Below are 17129 nucleotides of genomic sequence, written 5' to 3'. Positions count from 1 at the left end.
GTAGACTATTGTATTGTTTTATTTTTTATTTCATTTTTGTATGTTTATTTGTGTATGCTATGACTTATGAGTGAATTGAACTTGAAATTGGACTGATTACAAATTTGATTGCAATAAAAATAATTAGACGCGTCTGTAAACGTTAATAATAAGATATAAAACATATAAAAGCATTTATACATTACGTTTATTAAACATGTACTAATCATGAACAAAAAAATTACAAATCATTAATTATGATACAAATCTAAAAATTATTTATAAATGTTTAATAAGCATTAAAATATGAAAATAAATATCTATACATATAAACGATACATATTTGGGGTGCGAGCATAGATGCGATGTCTAAAAGAGAGAGGAGAGAAAGGGCAGCAGGTCTGGTGAAATATGGGTTACTCTATCGTCGTGGCGACAGGGGTCACTCAGGGAAACGGAAATCGATGGCGACAGCGATGACTCACCGGTCAGCGTTTGTGGGACTTTACTACTGGAGGACGGGCTCTGGGTCTAAACTAAGTGAATTTGTAATGCAAACTCCACTTGTTTATTTGTGCGCTGATGGGGGACTGAAACGTCATACAGAAACTGGCCTTGAAATTGTATACTTTTATGCTTTGCACTTAAAAATGACTTGGATCAATTATTCACAACCGGTACTACCGGTATACAGTTATGAATTGTATATGTGTGTGTTTTAATGAATTCAGAAAAATACATGTAAATAAAACATAATTACATAAAAGAGTAAATACATGTCAGTACCAAGTAACAATTTCGAGATATTTTTAGTTCAGATGATTTCTTTTCCATAGAAATGTCATGAATAAAAGCGTGAAACATTCTCTTCACTGCTGTAGACCTGTGACATATTCACGGTCATTTATGCTGTAGAAAGTCGCTATTATCCATACACAATATAAAAACCTGAAATATTTTCTCCCCCCATCATAAAATATTGATATTCCAAAGCAGCTGTCGTTTGACAATGGAGAGACCTGGCACACAGCGGGGTCACCAGCTAATATAGGTAGATTTGTGTGTGCGCACTTGGCAATAGAAAGTGTGTCTTTGCACATATACCCTTGGGTTAGCAGGAGTTACGACCTGCTTCCATTATTAAGGTGAGTAGTAGGCAATGTTATGTATGCCTAAACAGCCAGTCAATTCATTACAGATGCAATCCCCTAAGTACACGACTCCGCGCACAGCTTCCTCTCCTTCCTCTGCCCCCTCTGAACTGTAAAGCGGACAAAATATTGGTGTGATGTCGAGGCGCTTTAGATAAATCACAAACAAGAACAAATTAATAATACAAAATAAAACAACATTAGCTGATTAAGTATGTATGGCAGAGCGGCAGATGTAATTTACAGGCAGCTGAGGTTCGGTGTCCGGAATAAGGTCTCATTATGGACCCCGATGTGTGTGTGTATGTGTGTGTGTGTGTGTGTGTGTGTGTGTGTGTGTGTGCGCGACTTCATCCTGTTAGTAATCTGTCAGCACTAGTCGTAGCATTATGAAAAAAGGCCCACAATCTAAGGTAATAAGCTCTGTGGAGGTTATGACCAAGGGAACTCATTTGTTAGAGGCGAAGGGACTCATACGTGTTTTTAGATGCGCGAGATGTGGAAAGTCTACTATGAACCTAATGGTCGAAAACACAAGTGGAGGAGGAGAGGCAAAAGAGAAGATTACACACACATTGCATCATATTGCACTTTTTATACTAATAAGGACTAGTTTTGAGACAAACAGAAAAATATGCAATGTGTATAAGAGCTTTTAACTATTCACAAGAAGAAAACTAAATTAATTTGACAAAAGTAGAATTATTATTCAGAGCATATCTTCTAAAAGAAATATTACAAACTTGCCAGATGGAAGTACTTTTTTCTATTCTTGAATCACATAAATGGGACAAATAAAATGGGAGCCAAGTTACTAAATTTATGAAAGTAAAAAACAGGCAAATATTAAACGTTAATATGCCATGCATGCTATGTTTTATCCAGCTTTATTTGCTTTGCTTTTTGAAAGTGTTTCTACCAAATCACAAATAAGGATACTTTCAGATAACTTTTTGTTCAAGCTAATGAGTATGTGGGCCATATCTTGGGCTCCTTCATTAAAATCAAGACTAATTGTAGTAGTTGCACTCAAGTATTTACTTTGATGGTAAGATAAACTTCCTTGTTCCTGTCCCAGTATTGTAATGCACATATCCGTCTCATGCAGTCATCAGTTGAGTACTTACAGTCCAGTACTGGTGCTGATATATTAACAAAGGTTTACAAGGGCACAGTGCTACATATGTAAGTTTGGCCTTATGGCTGACCTTACAATGCACTTAGTATCCTGTACAGGGAGTAATGCAACAGCCACTCCTATAAGCCATTTATTCCAGCTAACGACCGTCAAGCACTCATAAATCAGCATTAGGAACCTCTTTCGCCCTCTCGCTCTCATTTAGTTGCCTTTTCTCCGGCCCCTGGCTTGTCTCTAGTATTAATTTTACCCCTCCCGTTATGTTTTTGTACCCCTGTCTAATACCTTAAATTCAACACTTAAAACCAATTTTAAACGTCTGCACACCACAACAAAAAAACTGTGAATGTTGATGTTAAATCAACGACAAAAGACAGTCTAACTTGGTCTAGATCAGAACTAACAGTGACTGAAACATAATATATAATAATATGTTTAACCTGGGACTAAACCAGTACGAACCTAGCACTCAACAAGGAGTAAATCATAGAAAAACAGGCTAAAAGATTAATTAACAAGGATCAAACCAGGTCTAAAAGTTTAAAGCTTAATGAGAGCTAAGCTTTTAGCAATTAAACTGAAGGGTCAATTTATGTTGAGATTTTAGAGGGCAATTACTACTAATAATAAATAATTTCACAAACTTTTTGCCTTCCTATATTCCAATCCCATAGACACTTGCTTCCCATTGCGCTCATGCCTTCCATGCGCTCTCTCACGTTGGGAATATTCCTTTCCTCGCTGATAGAGACAGCATTTCTGAAATGTGTAACCCAGTATTGGCACCTCTATTGATTTTAATTAAGCTAATTAGTTCATTATTCCAAGGATCAAACGGGGGCATCCATTACCGCATGGCGAGAGACTGTGAGGTTGGGGGGAGTCTGAGTTGGGTGGGGGCACTGGAGTTAATATGGTAATGAAGACGATCAACTATCACTCACAGCAAAGTCATTAACAACAACATTAGCATAGTCAACCATCGCAACCTCCTGACCTCCTCGGCTCGCACTGCCTTGCTCCTCACAACCCCTCCAAGCAGCTGATTCACAAGCATCTCTATGAGCATCTCTACGGGCTTCTCTACGGGCATCTCTACGGGCATCTCTACAAGCATCTAAGGGCCTCTCTACAGGCATCTCTATGAGCATCTCTAAGGGCCTCTCTACGGGCCTCTCTACGGGCATCTCTACGGGCATCTCTACGGGCCTCTCTACGGGCATCTCTACGGGCATTTCTACGGGCATCTCTATGAGCATCGATACGGGCATCTCTACGAGCATCTCTACGGGCATCTCTATGGGCATCTCTGCGGGTATCTCTATGGGTATCTCTACGGGCCTCTCTACGGGCCTCTCTACGGGCATCTCTACGGGCATTTCTACGGGCCTCTCTACGGGCATCTCTACGGGCCTCTCTACGGGCATCTCTACGGGCATTTCTACGGGCATCTCTACGGGCCTCTCTACGGGCATCTCTACAGGCATCTCTATGAGCATCTCTACGGGCCTCTCTACGGGCATCTCTACGGGCCTCTCTACGGGCATCTCTACGGGCATTTCTACGGGCCTCTCTACGGGCATCTCTACGGGCCTCTCTACGGGCATCTCTACGGGCCTCTCTACGGGCATCTCTACGGGCATTTCTACGGGCATCTCTATGAGCATCGATACGGGCATCTCTACGAGCATCTCTACGGGCATCTCTATGGGCATCTCTGCGGGTATCTCTATGGGTATCTCTACGGGCATCTCTGCGGGCATTTCTACAGGCATCTCTATGGGCATCTCTACGGGCATCTCTATGAGCATCTCTACGGGCATCTCTGCGGGCATTTCTATGGGCATTTCTATGGGCATCTCTACAGTCATCTCTTCAGGCATCTCTGTGGGCATTTCTACTGCAGCACTTATGCCAGGCTCTGTGTGGCCTCAGCATCTAGCGATTGTTTCCTGGCTCTAATCATTTTCTGAATGTCCTCCATGTCATGTCTAATAAAGTCTAAATAACTAAAAACACAGTATATGTAAAGGGTTGACTAGAGACTTAAGAACTACAGCCCGAACTTTTACATGCCAGTACCAAAATTTACACCACAAACAGTGCAAATAAATAATGTTCTAATGGTAAACTAAATGTAACCATTTCCTGGGGTCATGGGAGACAGGGCAGTGGTGCATCCCAGCAATGTTTGTGTCTTGATGGGGGCATTACTAGATAGTTTAATGTGCAGGTTGCAATTTCAGTGTTCTTATTGTGCGTCCAAAAATAAAATCTTGTATCCATAGCTGGACAAGCTGTGCTCGTGGTTACTAGGCCTTTGATGACCTTTTTTTGTTTTCTTAGCTGCAACATTTGAGAGACTAGAATTAGATCTTAAGCTTGAGATTTGACAGGAAGGGGCAAAAAACGAAATAAATCCCACAAAATTAGACTCAATGTAAAATATAACCGCTATACACAAATAATATGGAATCCCAGTACATTGTGAATAACAAATAAACTGGCTAATTGCAGCAGTCCATAGAACACATTGGATTTCATCATATTATGGTCACAAAACAAACTCTGTAGTGCCCATTACCTCTGAACCCTATTGTGCATCAACAGGACCATCGACTACGATTCAATCAGACATTCGCCAAGCTCCTATTACCAACCTTATTGCATCGTTTACATGGTGAAACGACCCATAAATAGTCTTAAATGCTCTTCATTTGATTGGATTTTACATTATGGACATCAGAGCAGATACACAGTTGTCCCCTGACTACTCTAATAGACTGTGGAGTGGAGCAGGGCATTTGTTTAAGTATGTGTTTACCAATTTAGACGCAGAAAACACTCAAAGTAACTTCATCAGACAGTGAGTTAGCGTGTGAAAACGGAGATTCACAAGTGAACACAAGCACAAAAACATCCATTTCTTTTCCATTTTACAATTTATTATTTGCAAAATGACTATAGTTGCACAAAGTATTTAATAATAGGCAACACATGTAAGACTTCAGGGTAAAATGTCCACAATAGATGTAATACTGACTGACAACAAGTACAGTTGCGTTGTTTAAAGCTGAATAGTATACAGAATGTGCTCTGATACCTGTACATGCTGGTATATTATGGCTGAATTAAGTTCAAATTGGCGGCTTTGAATGTTAAGAAATGCACAGTTTTATATTGCTATGACCCTTTTGCATTGGCCCTCTGACCTTCTGTCCATGAAAGCAGATACGTAGTATGGTGTACAATAGAGCGAGATTACTTTTCTGTGTGCAAACCCCACTCAGTGTGTGGTGAAAGACGTATGGCTATAACCACAGGAACAACACTAGGGTCACTACATCAACGATCCCCTGTACCACTGAAGAAGAAAGAAAATGATGGTTTGATTCGGGCACCTTTAGTTCTGATCTTTCGTGATCATCTTTTAATAAAACTACTTTTGTTTAGAATAATTTTCTTAGCTCACCTATGTTCACTGATTTACTGTAATTTAGATAAGCCTTGAACTTGTAACTTTTAAACTATTTTCAGAAAAAGTAGCCTTTCCGTCTATGAATGTTTTTTAGTATAATCACTTTTACATTATAGAAATTCTCAATTTAATTGAAACTTTTTTTGCTTGTAATCATTCAATATTTTATGGAATTGTGTCTTTCAAATAAATTGAATCAATGAATCACATAGACCAGTGGAGTTCAAAGCTACGACAATTCCAGTAATTTCGCACAGACTCAAACTAAACCCAAATATAGAAAATGAAATGCTTATGTTTCATAAACACTGTGGCCTTACTTTAGTCATGGACAAATGTGCTTTCATTCCAGACTTGGAGAAAGTTTAATTCTGGCCAAGATGAAGTCTTGGATCTGGTGTGAGAGGTCTTTCTCATGACACTGAAACACATCCACGTTCATCTAAGACAAAGAAACAAGACAACATTGAACAATGTGTTAGTTATTTAACCTAAACTAACAACTTGACTTAACTAAACAGGCTTTAAAAAGTGTGTTCTCATCCAAGTTGAACTTATGGTAATACATTTTCAAACTGACAATGTCTCTATTGGGCAGGCTAAGCAGTGATGGAGTGTTCACATCAGCCTGTAAGACTTAGAAGCTCCTTGGTTCTAACAATAACCTTGTTAAGACCAAACAAGGCTGAGGCGGGCAAACCAAACCCATCTCTGAAACCTTGTTACCTGCTCTGATGCACCGGCCGCCTCACACACGCTCCATTGTGTAACTAAATGATGCCTCATGACAATCCTGATGATTAGAAACCTCTCCTTTTCTAAATATGAGTGTGGATCTGTGTTCCTGAGCGCTACAGCTGGGATGGAAACATAATGCAATTTGCCACCTGTTACAAGTGCTGCGGCTTTATGAAAGCACCCCTTTGCTTCCTCCTGTCATTTATCTGACAGGACAGGGGTCATTTCTGATGGCCAAGGCACGGCAAACAGGATGCTGCTTGAATTTTGGGCCGTATCATAACCTAATGGATAGACGAATCTGCACATGTAAGACTCCTGTTTTGAGTCAGGCGATAGTACAACACAGGGCAGATAATATCCCAGCAATATGCAGTACCTATGGAAACAGTAGGCCGTATTTTCATTTAAGATAAGATATGCCTTTATTTGTCCACACATGGGGAAATTTCGGTGTTGCAACGCAAGTAGATACAGAAGAAAAGAACAGATAACTTATAGGAAACTTTAAGCTTTCCCTCTTTATAGAAAAGCTCTTATAAACAGAAACTCTTATAAACAAAACCTCTCATATTCTTAATAAGGAATAGAGGGGGGAAAAGCATAAGACAAATATACTAATAATATATAAAAAATAATATACTAAAAAAAATGATAATAAGATAAAATAAAATAAAAATAGCTTGCATAAGATAAAATATACTAATAATAGTGGTAAAGTAAACACTCTTATTTACATCAGGTATAAAGTACAATAAATAAAGTGCAAAAAGTGTGAAAGAGAGAGGAGCGTTGCAGCAGGCAGCCAGCGGGCGCCAGCGCCGGAAGTTTATGAAGTTTATTTAGGTCGAATGGGTCTTTTTAATGCCAAGTCCAGTTCGTAAAAGTGTGGATCTTCACTTCTCATTCAAGTCATTCTCTATGAGACGTAGCCGAGTCTTGCTCAAATAAATCAAAATAAAAAAGCATTGAAAAGAGCGAGTTACAGATGGATAATCACTCGCAGCATGTTCAGACTTTTACTACAGAGTAGATATGTCACCAGAGGAAACATACATGTTTATAAAAGGATGTGTTTTTGTCTCAAAGCTAAAGGCTAATGTACATTAACAAATATGAAACAGACAAACTTGATGAACGTACATAGAATGCAGAGGGAAATGTTTTTTCAGGTTAATTCAGTTTGTGGTGTTTATTTTAACATTATTACATTTATTGTATGTTAGCATAAGCTTAGAGACAAAACCACAAATTTTATAAACATGTGGATGTCCTCAGGTGAAATATTTACATGGTACAAAAGGTCTTAATTAAATATTAATTTATTTTAGGTAGACTTGGCCAATTCCCCATATGGAGCTGGAAGTGGATCTCCGCATTTTCTGGTCTTCTTTCATGATATGTTTATGCAGCCTTTCCTCTTTTAGTAATCACCAGCATGAATAAAAAGCATGTCAATAAACTGTATCAACCAAAAATTGTTGGAATTAAATAGTTGCATTTTAGCAGTTTTTAAATGGACGCTTTCAGATCTTGGCTACAATGAACAGCAGTAACTAATGAAGTTCTTCATTTCTTTGCTTTCTGGTTTTCCGAGAGCCAAAATACATTCGATACATTAAAAGTTAACTTTTACTAAAGTTATAAATGGGTGACTGTTTCATAATGGCAGCGGTGGGATTCGAACCCACGCCTCCAGAGAGACTGGAGCCTAAATCCAGCGCCTTAACCGCTCGGCCACGCTACCTTGCCGTACGCGTGACGTCACAGAACTTTTTCAATCAACAGATTTCATAAAACTTTTAAAACGTTCTGTCACATCGTCAGTAAAGCGTGAAGCACATGTTTAGGGTTAGACTTAGTACCTTTTCCATTTATACTTGAATCCCTTGTGTAGATCCTTTCTAGCTCACACAACAAAACAACACGTGAGCAAGTCCTGCTGTCACAGAACTACACATTTAGAACAAGCTAGTGCAACGAAAACTAAGTGAAACTTAGTAAACTAAGTGCTTAGCCAAAAATAACGTATATACATCGACATGACTCCGTGTATTACCGTCCCATACGAAACCATTTGGGTCGTTATGTTCGGTTATTACATCGAAACGTGCTTTTCACAGAGGAAGGGAAAAAAGTCCCATTTCCCCTGCTGTTTACCGCTGTGGTGCCGCTGCTGGACGTTATTGGCTGCCTGTGGTCACGTGGTACGACATTTTGCCATCGACGCACACGATTGGTCATTTTCTGAAGTAAGAGGAGCCTCAACCAGGAAGTGCTCGTTGTTTTCGTTTCACGGACAAGGGTCTTTCTGTGGGAGGAACATGGGTGAATATTTGCTCTGTTTTCTACACTATCGACAATATTATATTCGGGATCGTTGCTCGGGGTGTTATGATAGCATCTAGTGAGATTCAATTAGAATAGTATAATCTCAACGACACAGACGGCATATAAAACTTGGTATAATACAGCAGGTTCCTTAGTTTTATCCTCTAATTTGGCGTCAATTTGGTAGGCTGCTGCTGTTATTATGTTTCTTGGGGGAAAATGCCATTTGCTCTCCACATAAGTCCATTTCCCATAAATAATCAGCGCCAGAGATCCACATCTTCTGCATTGAGATTCAAGGCAAAGTTGATCTTTATTGATTTTCAAGAGACTACTCTTCATTTTTCTCATCCCAATCATCACTCCTCTTATCTGTCTCGCGGTTATATCTCTCTTTTCCAGCAGCTTTGACTGAATTGCCCTCACACACTCTGCCTAACCTAATCCCTATCCTGATTATCACATAATGCTCTTGCCTTATTATCAAAATAGAGCAGATTTAGGTTTTTGTTGTTACTGAAAATCAACCAAAATAATAGGCATAAAAAGACAAAGAGGGAATGTGAAAACTCTTGCTGAGTGAATATAAAGCATGTAATTATGAGCATGTAAGTATTCGGTGAAATTAAAGCAATTTAGATTTGTATTTAACATTTTAGTTAACTTAAAACACTATTATATTTCCAGACCCTTCATTTTTGGATTGTCGAAAGTAGACGAAAGTAATTCCTCACTTTTTTTTTACCACTCTATATATTTGAGATATATAGCAAATAAATGGAGTGTAACTAGTCGCATACATATACGTAGCTGCTCCAAATGCATTATACATACTGGCATGTATTCCAAGAGTGACCATATTACAACTTCCAATTTTACAAACGCCTCAATGCCACTTTTAAAACTTTCTGCACAAAAGTTAAAGGTCTTTTTCATTGACTCTAGAGAAATCAACTTTAGTGCCCTTAATTTATTATGTGTTGAGCTTTTGCCTATAAATAATTCACCTATAAATAATTCATTACTTTTTAAGTTTTTTGCAAAGCCTTGTACTTATTACTCAAACAGCCTGAGCGTACATACTCAACCTTCATATCACCAAAATCAATTAATTCTCTTAAATAATTTACCTTCCGTGCAAACCAGATTAAGCCGAGTACATTTTTGTATGTGGGATTGCTATAACTGATGTGTGTGTTTTTGGCTCTCTGTGTTCAGGCCTTAACCACGTGGCTCGGGGAAGTGGAGGGTGATTAGAGACATACATGTACTCAACCAGAAGACCCCTCTGTGCATTTGCTCGCATTCATTTTTCATGAAACATACTCATAACAATTAGTCTGGTTCCCGCCTGGGCGATCGTGGGCCGGTTCTTTAATGCTCGTGGTCTGCTGTATGACATCACTCTCTTAAAGTTGGAAATCTGACATTCCCATCCGTTTTCATCGCGAGGACATTAGCAGGCCGTGGCTAATAGGCTGTTCCAGGCGAAAGGGGCAATAAAGAGGAAGTGCAGGAGTGGGGGTAAAAATTGAGAGTGGAGAAATGGGTTTTATTCACCCGAGCTTTTACACAAATTAATTTACATGACTGAGAGAAGAAAATGAAAAGTTGCAATCCAGTGCGCTTTGCCAAACGCGGGCCCTATTTCTCGTTACAAGCTTCATACCAGTCCAAGTGAATGTTTCTGCATTATTTTAGCAAGTGTATTATGCAAACAACCAAGGCTAAGTGCTTGGAAATGTACTAGACTACTATGCTAGCCGTTAAGTGTTTTTACGTCGTTTAAAACCGCATTGTTATGAAAACCATATATCATCAGTGCATTTCAGTGCATAATCTGTCACTAGTGTCACCTTTGAAACTCTCACCAGTCTTCAGTCTATTGCTCCAAACTCCCCACCCAGACGTATTGACGCCAAGGTCAAGAGTGAGAGGTAGACATCCTTTCACCTTTATCTATTGGCTATTCCCCTGGTGCAAAGCTGCAGTGTGGTGGGGCCTTGTGTTTCCCTCCTCCTATTGTGAGCATTAGAGCCAAGGTCGCACTAAATGCAATAGGGGTTTGCATATGCTCCTCACTTATTTCACATCCATCTCACCCCGCCTCGTGATAACGCCACAAATAAGTAATGTTGTGCTGTACGATCAGAAGGAAGGAACTAGAAGACTGTATTCATATATTTTATGAAATGCATACAGCTCTGTAATGTATATCTTATTGCCCACATTGGGAACTTTGGTTTTGACATTTAACTCATTCTTCAATGTCGCTGGGGCAACTGAGGCACAGTTGTTTTTTTTCCCAGTTTCTAATAACCCTAAAAATTGTATGCGCTGTGTTTTTACATTGTATAATGTAATATACAACCCAATACTTGTAGACCTTAAAAGTCAGATGCTCTGTGCTCTATTGTTTCCCTGTCTCTGCTCCTTCACACTGGTCGTGGCCCCATTGCCTTGAAGCAATCTTGTAGCTTGTTCTGCTTTAGATTGGATATTGTTGTTGTTGTTGTTGTTGTCTGTATGCTATGGCAGTCAGCCTTGAGTCAGTGCGTTATCTTTGTGTGAGCAAGATGCACTGGCTGAGAGAACAAGGGGAGTGGACTCATGACCTGAATCAAATCAGAAAACCTTTTATAATATTTTCAGCAAAGTGTATGTTAAAGCGTTACATTCCTCTCTGAAAGACCAGCACGACCCAACTTCTTTTCCATGATTTCTTAGATTGAATTTCACAAAACCCATCTGACACTGGCTTTCCAATAAAGGGCATTTTGTCACCAGTTCAGTTGGTTGGATGACCCAGAAGAGTATTATCAAGTCAATATTTCACCTTTCGTGGAGCGTTCGCGTGTGAGCGAGAGCGAGGCATCAATCTTTGCCCGCCTTCCTTATTCTGTGTGCAAATGCTCCGCTGTCTATTAGATCTGCTGTGTCGCTATTCTGTAAACACTGGCATTGACTGTGACTTTTGACTATTACATAAGGAACATGGATTTCCAGCTGTCCAAGGTAAAAGCGCTGTAAATTCGAATGCTTAATTTTTATAGGCAGCTTGGCATTGACTGAAGTGTCTGCTTGTTATATATTTGGCAAGTGCTGCAAGTCTGTAGGCAAGCCGTCAATAGCAATCCTGGCTATTGATACGGCAGTGGGCAGGAGATGTTACTTGGCCCCCGACTCCGACATCCCCCTGATCCCTCTACATCATAATTACATTAATATCGACACACCCTTGACAATAGTCACATTACTATTGATAGGTGGCTGTCAATACCGTGTTTCCCCAAATAAAACATATTCATTCATAACTTGTAAACTGCTCGATAAAAGGCTTTGAAAAGAATATTGGACCCAGCCGGGTTTACTCTCCTGAGGGCTGCTGCTGCTGCTGTTGTAGTGATGGGGATTTCCACTACCTGCTGTGTGTACGCGCATGGATCTCTACAAGGCTAGTGGAGTACAATAGCTGCACATTTTTGGCAAATAAAAATAGGATATGATAGGGCTGTGCTTTAAATGCATTCTAGATTCGGTCATTTCCAATCACTGATATGCAGGGGCCTTTTTAATCGAGAGGTCCACAGCCAATTTACCGACAGTAAAAGCATGTGTTTTAGGAGTTCTAACTTTGTTTTATGGCAGTAGAGAAAAGGCTGTGATATGTTTTGTTTTAATGCAAGGGCAAAATTCATTGACCTAAATATTCATCACTATATACAATTTTAGTGTTACAATTATTGTGTGATTATACATGATTGTTGGCACTATGACCAAACAAAAGTGAAATCCTTAATTATTTAACGAGTCTAGCAAGTCTAGCTTTATGATGTCAGACTTTCTGAATAAATTTGTCACATAAAAAACAGATAAAAACATACTTTACGTTTTTGCATTGTTGCTGCTTACAATTCTCACAATTATTCTTTTTTAGATATCATCTTTTAGTTCTTACCAATGTTGTTAGCTGAATAATCAAGATTATTTATTAATTTAATAATTAATTATTAAACTGAATCATCTTGACAACCATCTTCATCACCTTTTTCTTTTTTCTTTTCATTAAGCTGTGGTCAACGTTTTGTCCCAGTGCATTTATTCCTCTCTAGTGCAACCGAGCAATTTAGGACCGTTAAAAATCTCAAGATTAGGATGTGCTATTCTGATCATAAATTGGCCTATTCTACTCTCGATATAAAGTACATTTATATTCATATATATGCAGCAATTGATGACATTCTTCTTGTGTAACAAATCCAGCTACAGAGAGTAAAACTGAAACTAAATGAATGGTTTGAATCTTATGACAAAAGCCTGGAAGCAGTTGATTCACTGTGACAACCCAAGAAAGTTAACCAAAATGAAGAGGAGAGAGACCACTAGAGTATTACTGAAATATGTGTTTTTCATTAAACACGATAAATAGTTTTGTGCCTTAGATGCAAATTTTACCTTGCAAAGGTACCTGGAAACCCCTGAAAGTACACTGTTTATTTAAACTTTGTTTGATTCTAGGCATTCAAACTACATCTTTGCTTTTTCATATAATCTTCAGTATACTTCCGTTGCAGGCGAGTTTCAATCCTAAACATTGCAGCTGCTCAATAAATTTGTCACACCTGCTTACTCTGGCTTGCATTCACCCTTTTCATTCATTTGCTAATTCCAACTAAGTTGGACGGTGTATCCAGGCGCTATTGAAGCATCTTGGAGACGCTGATGCCCCTGTGAACTGCCATAAAGCTTTAAACTATTGCAACTGCATATTATTTCTTTCCACCTATTTGACAAAGTTGACCATCATCGGGGCTTTTTTTTCTGTCAAAAGTGCCATATTTACGCAGCTGAAATCTCTTTTAAAGCCTTATGACAAATCCTGTTTGGCAAGACACAAAAGCCAATGGCAGAGAAGTCCCCTCTTCTATCACACCCCCCGATACCGCTCTGCTATTAGTTAGTCTTAAGCATTTGAGGGCAGATAAAACTGGAGAGTATTTGAGACTGGACGTCACAATAGCCAGCTCAAGTATAAAAAAGTTCCACATTTTGCAGATATTTACGGTAAAGCATGGACCGTGCCGTTAGCTTAATCCCCGTTGATGTGATTTGTACACAGCCCTATCTTGGAGGGAACCTTTAGGCTGCACCCCTCGTATGTGTGTTGCTGGATGTCTGTGTGCCTAAGACCCCCCGCTCGTCTGCATTGCACAGCTCAAAGGTTGCATTTAGGACGGGTTTTACATGTGAAAAGTGATTTCCGTTTGTGGGTATAAAGAGAAAATAACCTCGCTAACAGGATGGGCTGCACCTCCAGGGCCTCATTCCGACGGCTTTAGCAGTTTGTCCCAATGTGTGCATTAGTTTGCGGTACATCGGGTGACTGTTGAAAGGGTATTTCCAAGTATTGTCCTGGCTGTTTTACATTGTTTCTGCTCTCGAATTTTAATAACAATTATAGAATAGAAATCCTTTGTTTATGTAGCTAAAGCAAACGCGCGAGTACTTTAAATGTATTTATAAAAAGTTAAAGAAAGTTGGGGAAATACAGGTGCTGATATCAGATTTGGTGAAATATGGGGGGGCTTTTCCATATATTGGTATCTGCAAAGATCCACAATATCTTTCTTATCGTTTATTCTATTACTAGTTGAAATAGATTAGCAATTATGATAAAGGTGCCTGTATGTTTACATGACATAATATAGTTTGTTAATGAAATGGAATGAAAATATAGTTTGTCTTTTTTTAATTTATTTTTTATTTGAAAACTTAAGGTAATTTCTGAACTTTACTGCTCTACTTGCCTTGCCAATTGATGTACAAATATGGCCATCAATATCAGCAAATATTGATTATCGGACATGACAGCAGGTCCAATATTAAATATCGGTTTTGGCAGAAAAATATATATATTTCAGGACCATCCAGTTGAGAATGATGCAAAGTACCTCGGTAGAAATCTGTGCTCTTATTTAGTTTTTTTTTAAAGTTTATGTCTTATAGTTTTAGTGTTTACTTATTTTGTATCATTTTTAGAATCTCCAGCGTTTCCTCTGGAGCAGCCGTCTGCGCCATGAGCGGTGATCGGCTCCTGGGGCAGACGGCTCCTCTGATGGTGCTTTCTCAACTGGTTCATTTGTATTCAGCGTCATGGTCATGATTTTAGAGTGTGAAAGTGTGCATGTGTCTGTTATTTGTGGGGTCAGGCAGTTTTAGGTGATTAGATTAAATTTTTCTCTTTTTTTGCACTGAATGTAATATAGAGCCAGTACATATACAGAGTTGTATCATTTGTTGATTTTACACTCACAACATCAATGCTTACACTTGCATTGAACTATTCACTCTTCTCATTCGTTGATGTGGGACTGTATAGCAACACCGCCTCACTCAAACAACAGCTCAGTAAATCCTTAATTTCATTACCCGAATCTTGTATTTGCAAGAAAAAAAACGTTTTGCATCCAAAAAGACAATTTACTGTAAAACCACATGCCAAACACCCATGCAATGACAGCGTGCAGTTTTACGAGTTGAGGTTTGAAAATGAAGATAAATTTCATTTATCAACAAGGCAGTAATAAAATCAAATAGTTTGATATGCATTTTTGTTCTTTTTATTTCCAGGGGATGAGAAGAAAAACACTGCTGGTTCTGCTTCTGAGGTGGTAAATCCAGTCTTGCGGATCAGCCAGCTTGACGCTTTGGAGCTAGATTCTTCCCTGGAGCAGCTGATGTGGTCCCAGTTTTCCCTTTGCTTCCAGAACTTCCGGCCTGGCCTGCTCACCCCTGCGGAGCCCGAATTGAGAGCCCTCCTCCAACTGCTCTTGTGGAAGTTCACCCTCTATCCCAACAGTGCCACGGTGGGACAATCTATTCTTAATGTGCGCTACCATAACACGCTCTCCGCCTCTCCGCGCTATAGGCCCCTGTCCCGGAGGCAGAAGCTGGGGTTGGCCTTTCTCACCGCAGGTCCCCGCTGGCTCCAAGAACGTTCACATAATTTGTTGAATGCTTTAGGATTGGGTCCCGGAGGATTGGAGAGAGAGACAGTCAAATATGGGCTGCGGAAATGCTTCTCCTTCATGTCTAGTGTTATCCAGTTTGCGAGTCTTTTTAACTTTTTGGTGTTTCTGCAAAAGGGGCAGCATCCCGTCTTGGCTGAAAGGATTGTGGGGGCTAGAGCCGTTTTTAGCAAACCAAATGTCGTCAGGGACATTTCCTACCAGTACATGAACCGTGAGCTGCTATGGCACGGGTTTGCTGAATTCTTTATATACTTTTTGCCCTTGATAAATACACACAAAATCAAAGCAGCTGTCAATTCTACTATATTCGGAAGAATGACAAATAAGGGTGAAAACATGGGCAGTGAGGTGGTTTGGAAAGAGTGTGGATTTTGCGGGGAATGGCCCACGATGCCGCACACAGTCGGATGCCGGCACGTTTTCTGCTACTACTGCGTCAAAAGTCACAGTATCGCAGACGCTTCCCTCACCTGTCCCAAATGTGGAGCTGAAGCGGGGCAGCCTACACCGGCCGTGATGGAGGTGGAGGAGCGCTGATACGCACAGTGTAGGTGGCAGTTTAGAAGTGGTCTATTTTGAAAGATTCCTCATGCTGGACGAAGAGTAACAATATGTAAGAAACATCTATGAATTACAATATTATGGAAGTGAAATGCTTATGAAATAATTAAAGGATGTATAAAATAAAATCAACTGAGACTAGTTCATATATCCTGTATTGTGCTGCTCTGCTACTGCTCTGTACTTGTGATTATTTGGATAATGTGGATTCCATGTCATACATGTTGGGTTAAAAGCTGTCACACAGTAATTTAAACAATTAAAACATTGTAATATATATTTTTTATGTTGAAACATTTTCTACATATAAAAAGGCAGCTGGGGAAAAAAACAGTATGTTGTCCTTAAAGCACATCATATGAGTAAGCTTGTTATACTGTTCACAGAAGTTTCTGTAGTTTCTTTGTGATTTGAACGCTTGTGTGAAGCACTTTGAATTGCCTTGTGTATGAAATGTGCTCTACAAATAAACTTGACTTAATTTGATTTGAACTATCTCTTATAATGAGGGCATGAAGATTTTTTATTTTAAATAGTTTGTTATAATTTGTTTGGTTCTCAAGACCATTATCCAATCAGAAAGCAGAATAAGCCTCTCATGTGTCTCTCATGTGTGTTGCCAATTTCTAAGATGAAATCCAGTTGATTTAAACGTCAGCGTCCTCTGATCTGAATAGTCACTACCTAAAGCTCAGCACCAGCACTAATCATGAATCATTGTT

The 17129-nt window shown here is 39.3% G+C and overlaps 1 protein-coding gene and 1 non-coding gene across 2 annotated transcripts; one reads left to right on the top strand and one right to left on the bottom strand.

Annotated features, from left to right (window-relative positions):
* Positions 1-8150: 8150 nt before the first annotated feature.
* On the bottom strand, positions 8151-8231 carry trnal-uag (transfer RNA leucine (anticodon UAG)). Its single transcript has one exon. It is a non-coding gene; the product is annotated as a tRNA-Leu (tRNA).
* A 526-nt stretch (positions 8232-8757) lies between these two features.
* Positions 8758-16527, top strand: pex2 (peroxisomal biogenesis factor 2). Its single transcript, XM_072450637.1, has 2 exons — positions 8758-8812; positions 15446-16527. Exons 1-2 carry the CDS (start codon positions 8809-8811, stop codon positions 16381-16383), a joined length of 942 nt encoding a protein of 313 aa, XP_072306738.1. The 5' UTR covers positions 8758-8808; the 3' UTR covers positions 16384-16527.
* The last annotated feature ends 602 nt before the right edge of the window (positions 16528-17129 follow it).

The sequence above is a fragment of the Eucyclogobius newberryi genome, unplaced genomic scaffold (assembly GCF_026437365.1).
Source record: "Eucyclogobius newberryi isolate DKJ021-1_F unplaced genomic scaffold, fEucNew1.0.hap1 SCAF_18, whole genome shotgun sequence".
Lineage (NCBI taxonomy): Eukaryota > Metazoa > Chordata > Actinopteri > Gobiiformes > Gobiidae > Eucyclogobius > Eucyclogobius newberryi.
Note: the sequence above shows the minus strand (reverse complement) of the source record. Positions and strands in the feature narration are given on the sequence as shown.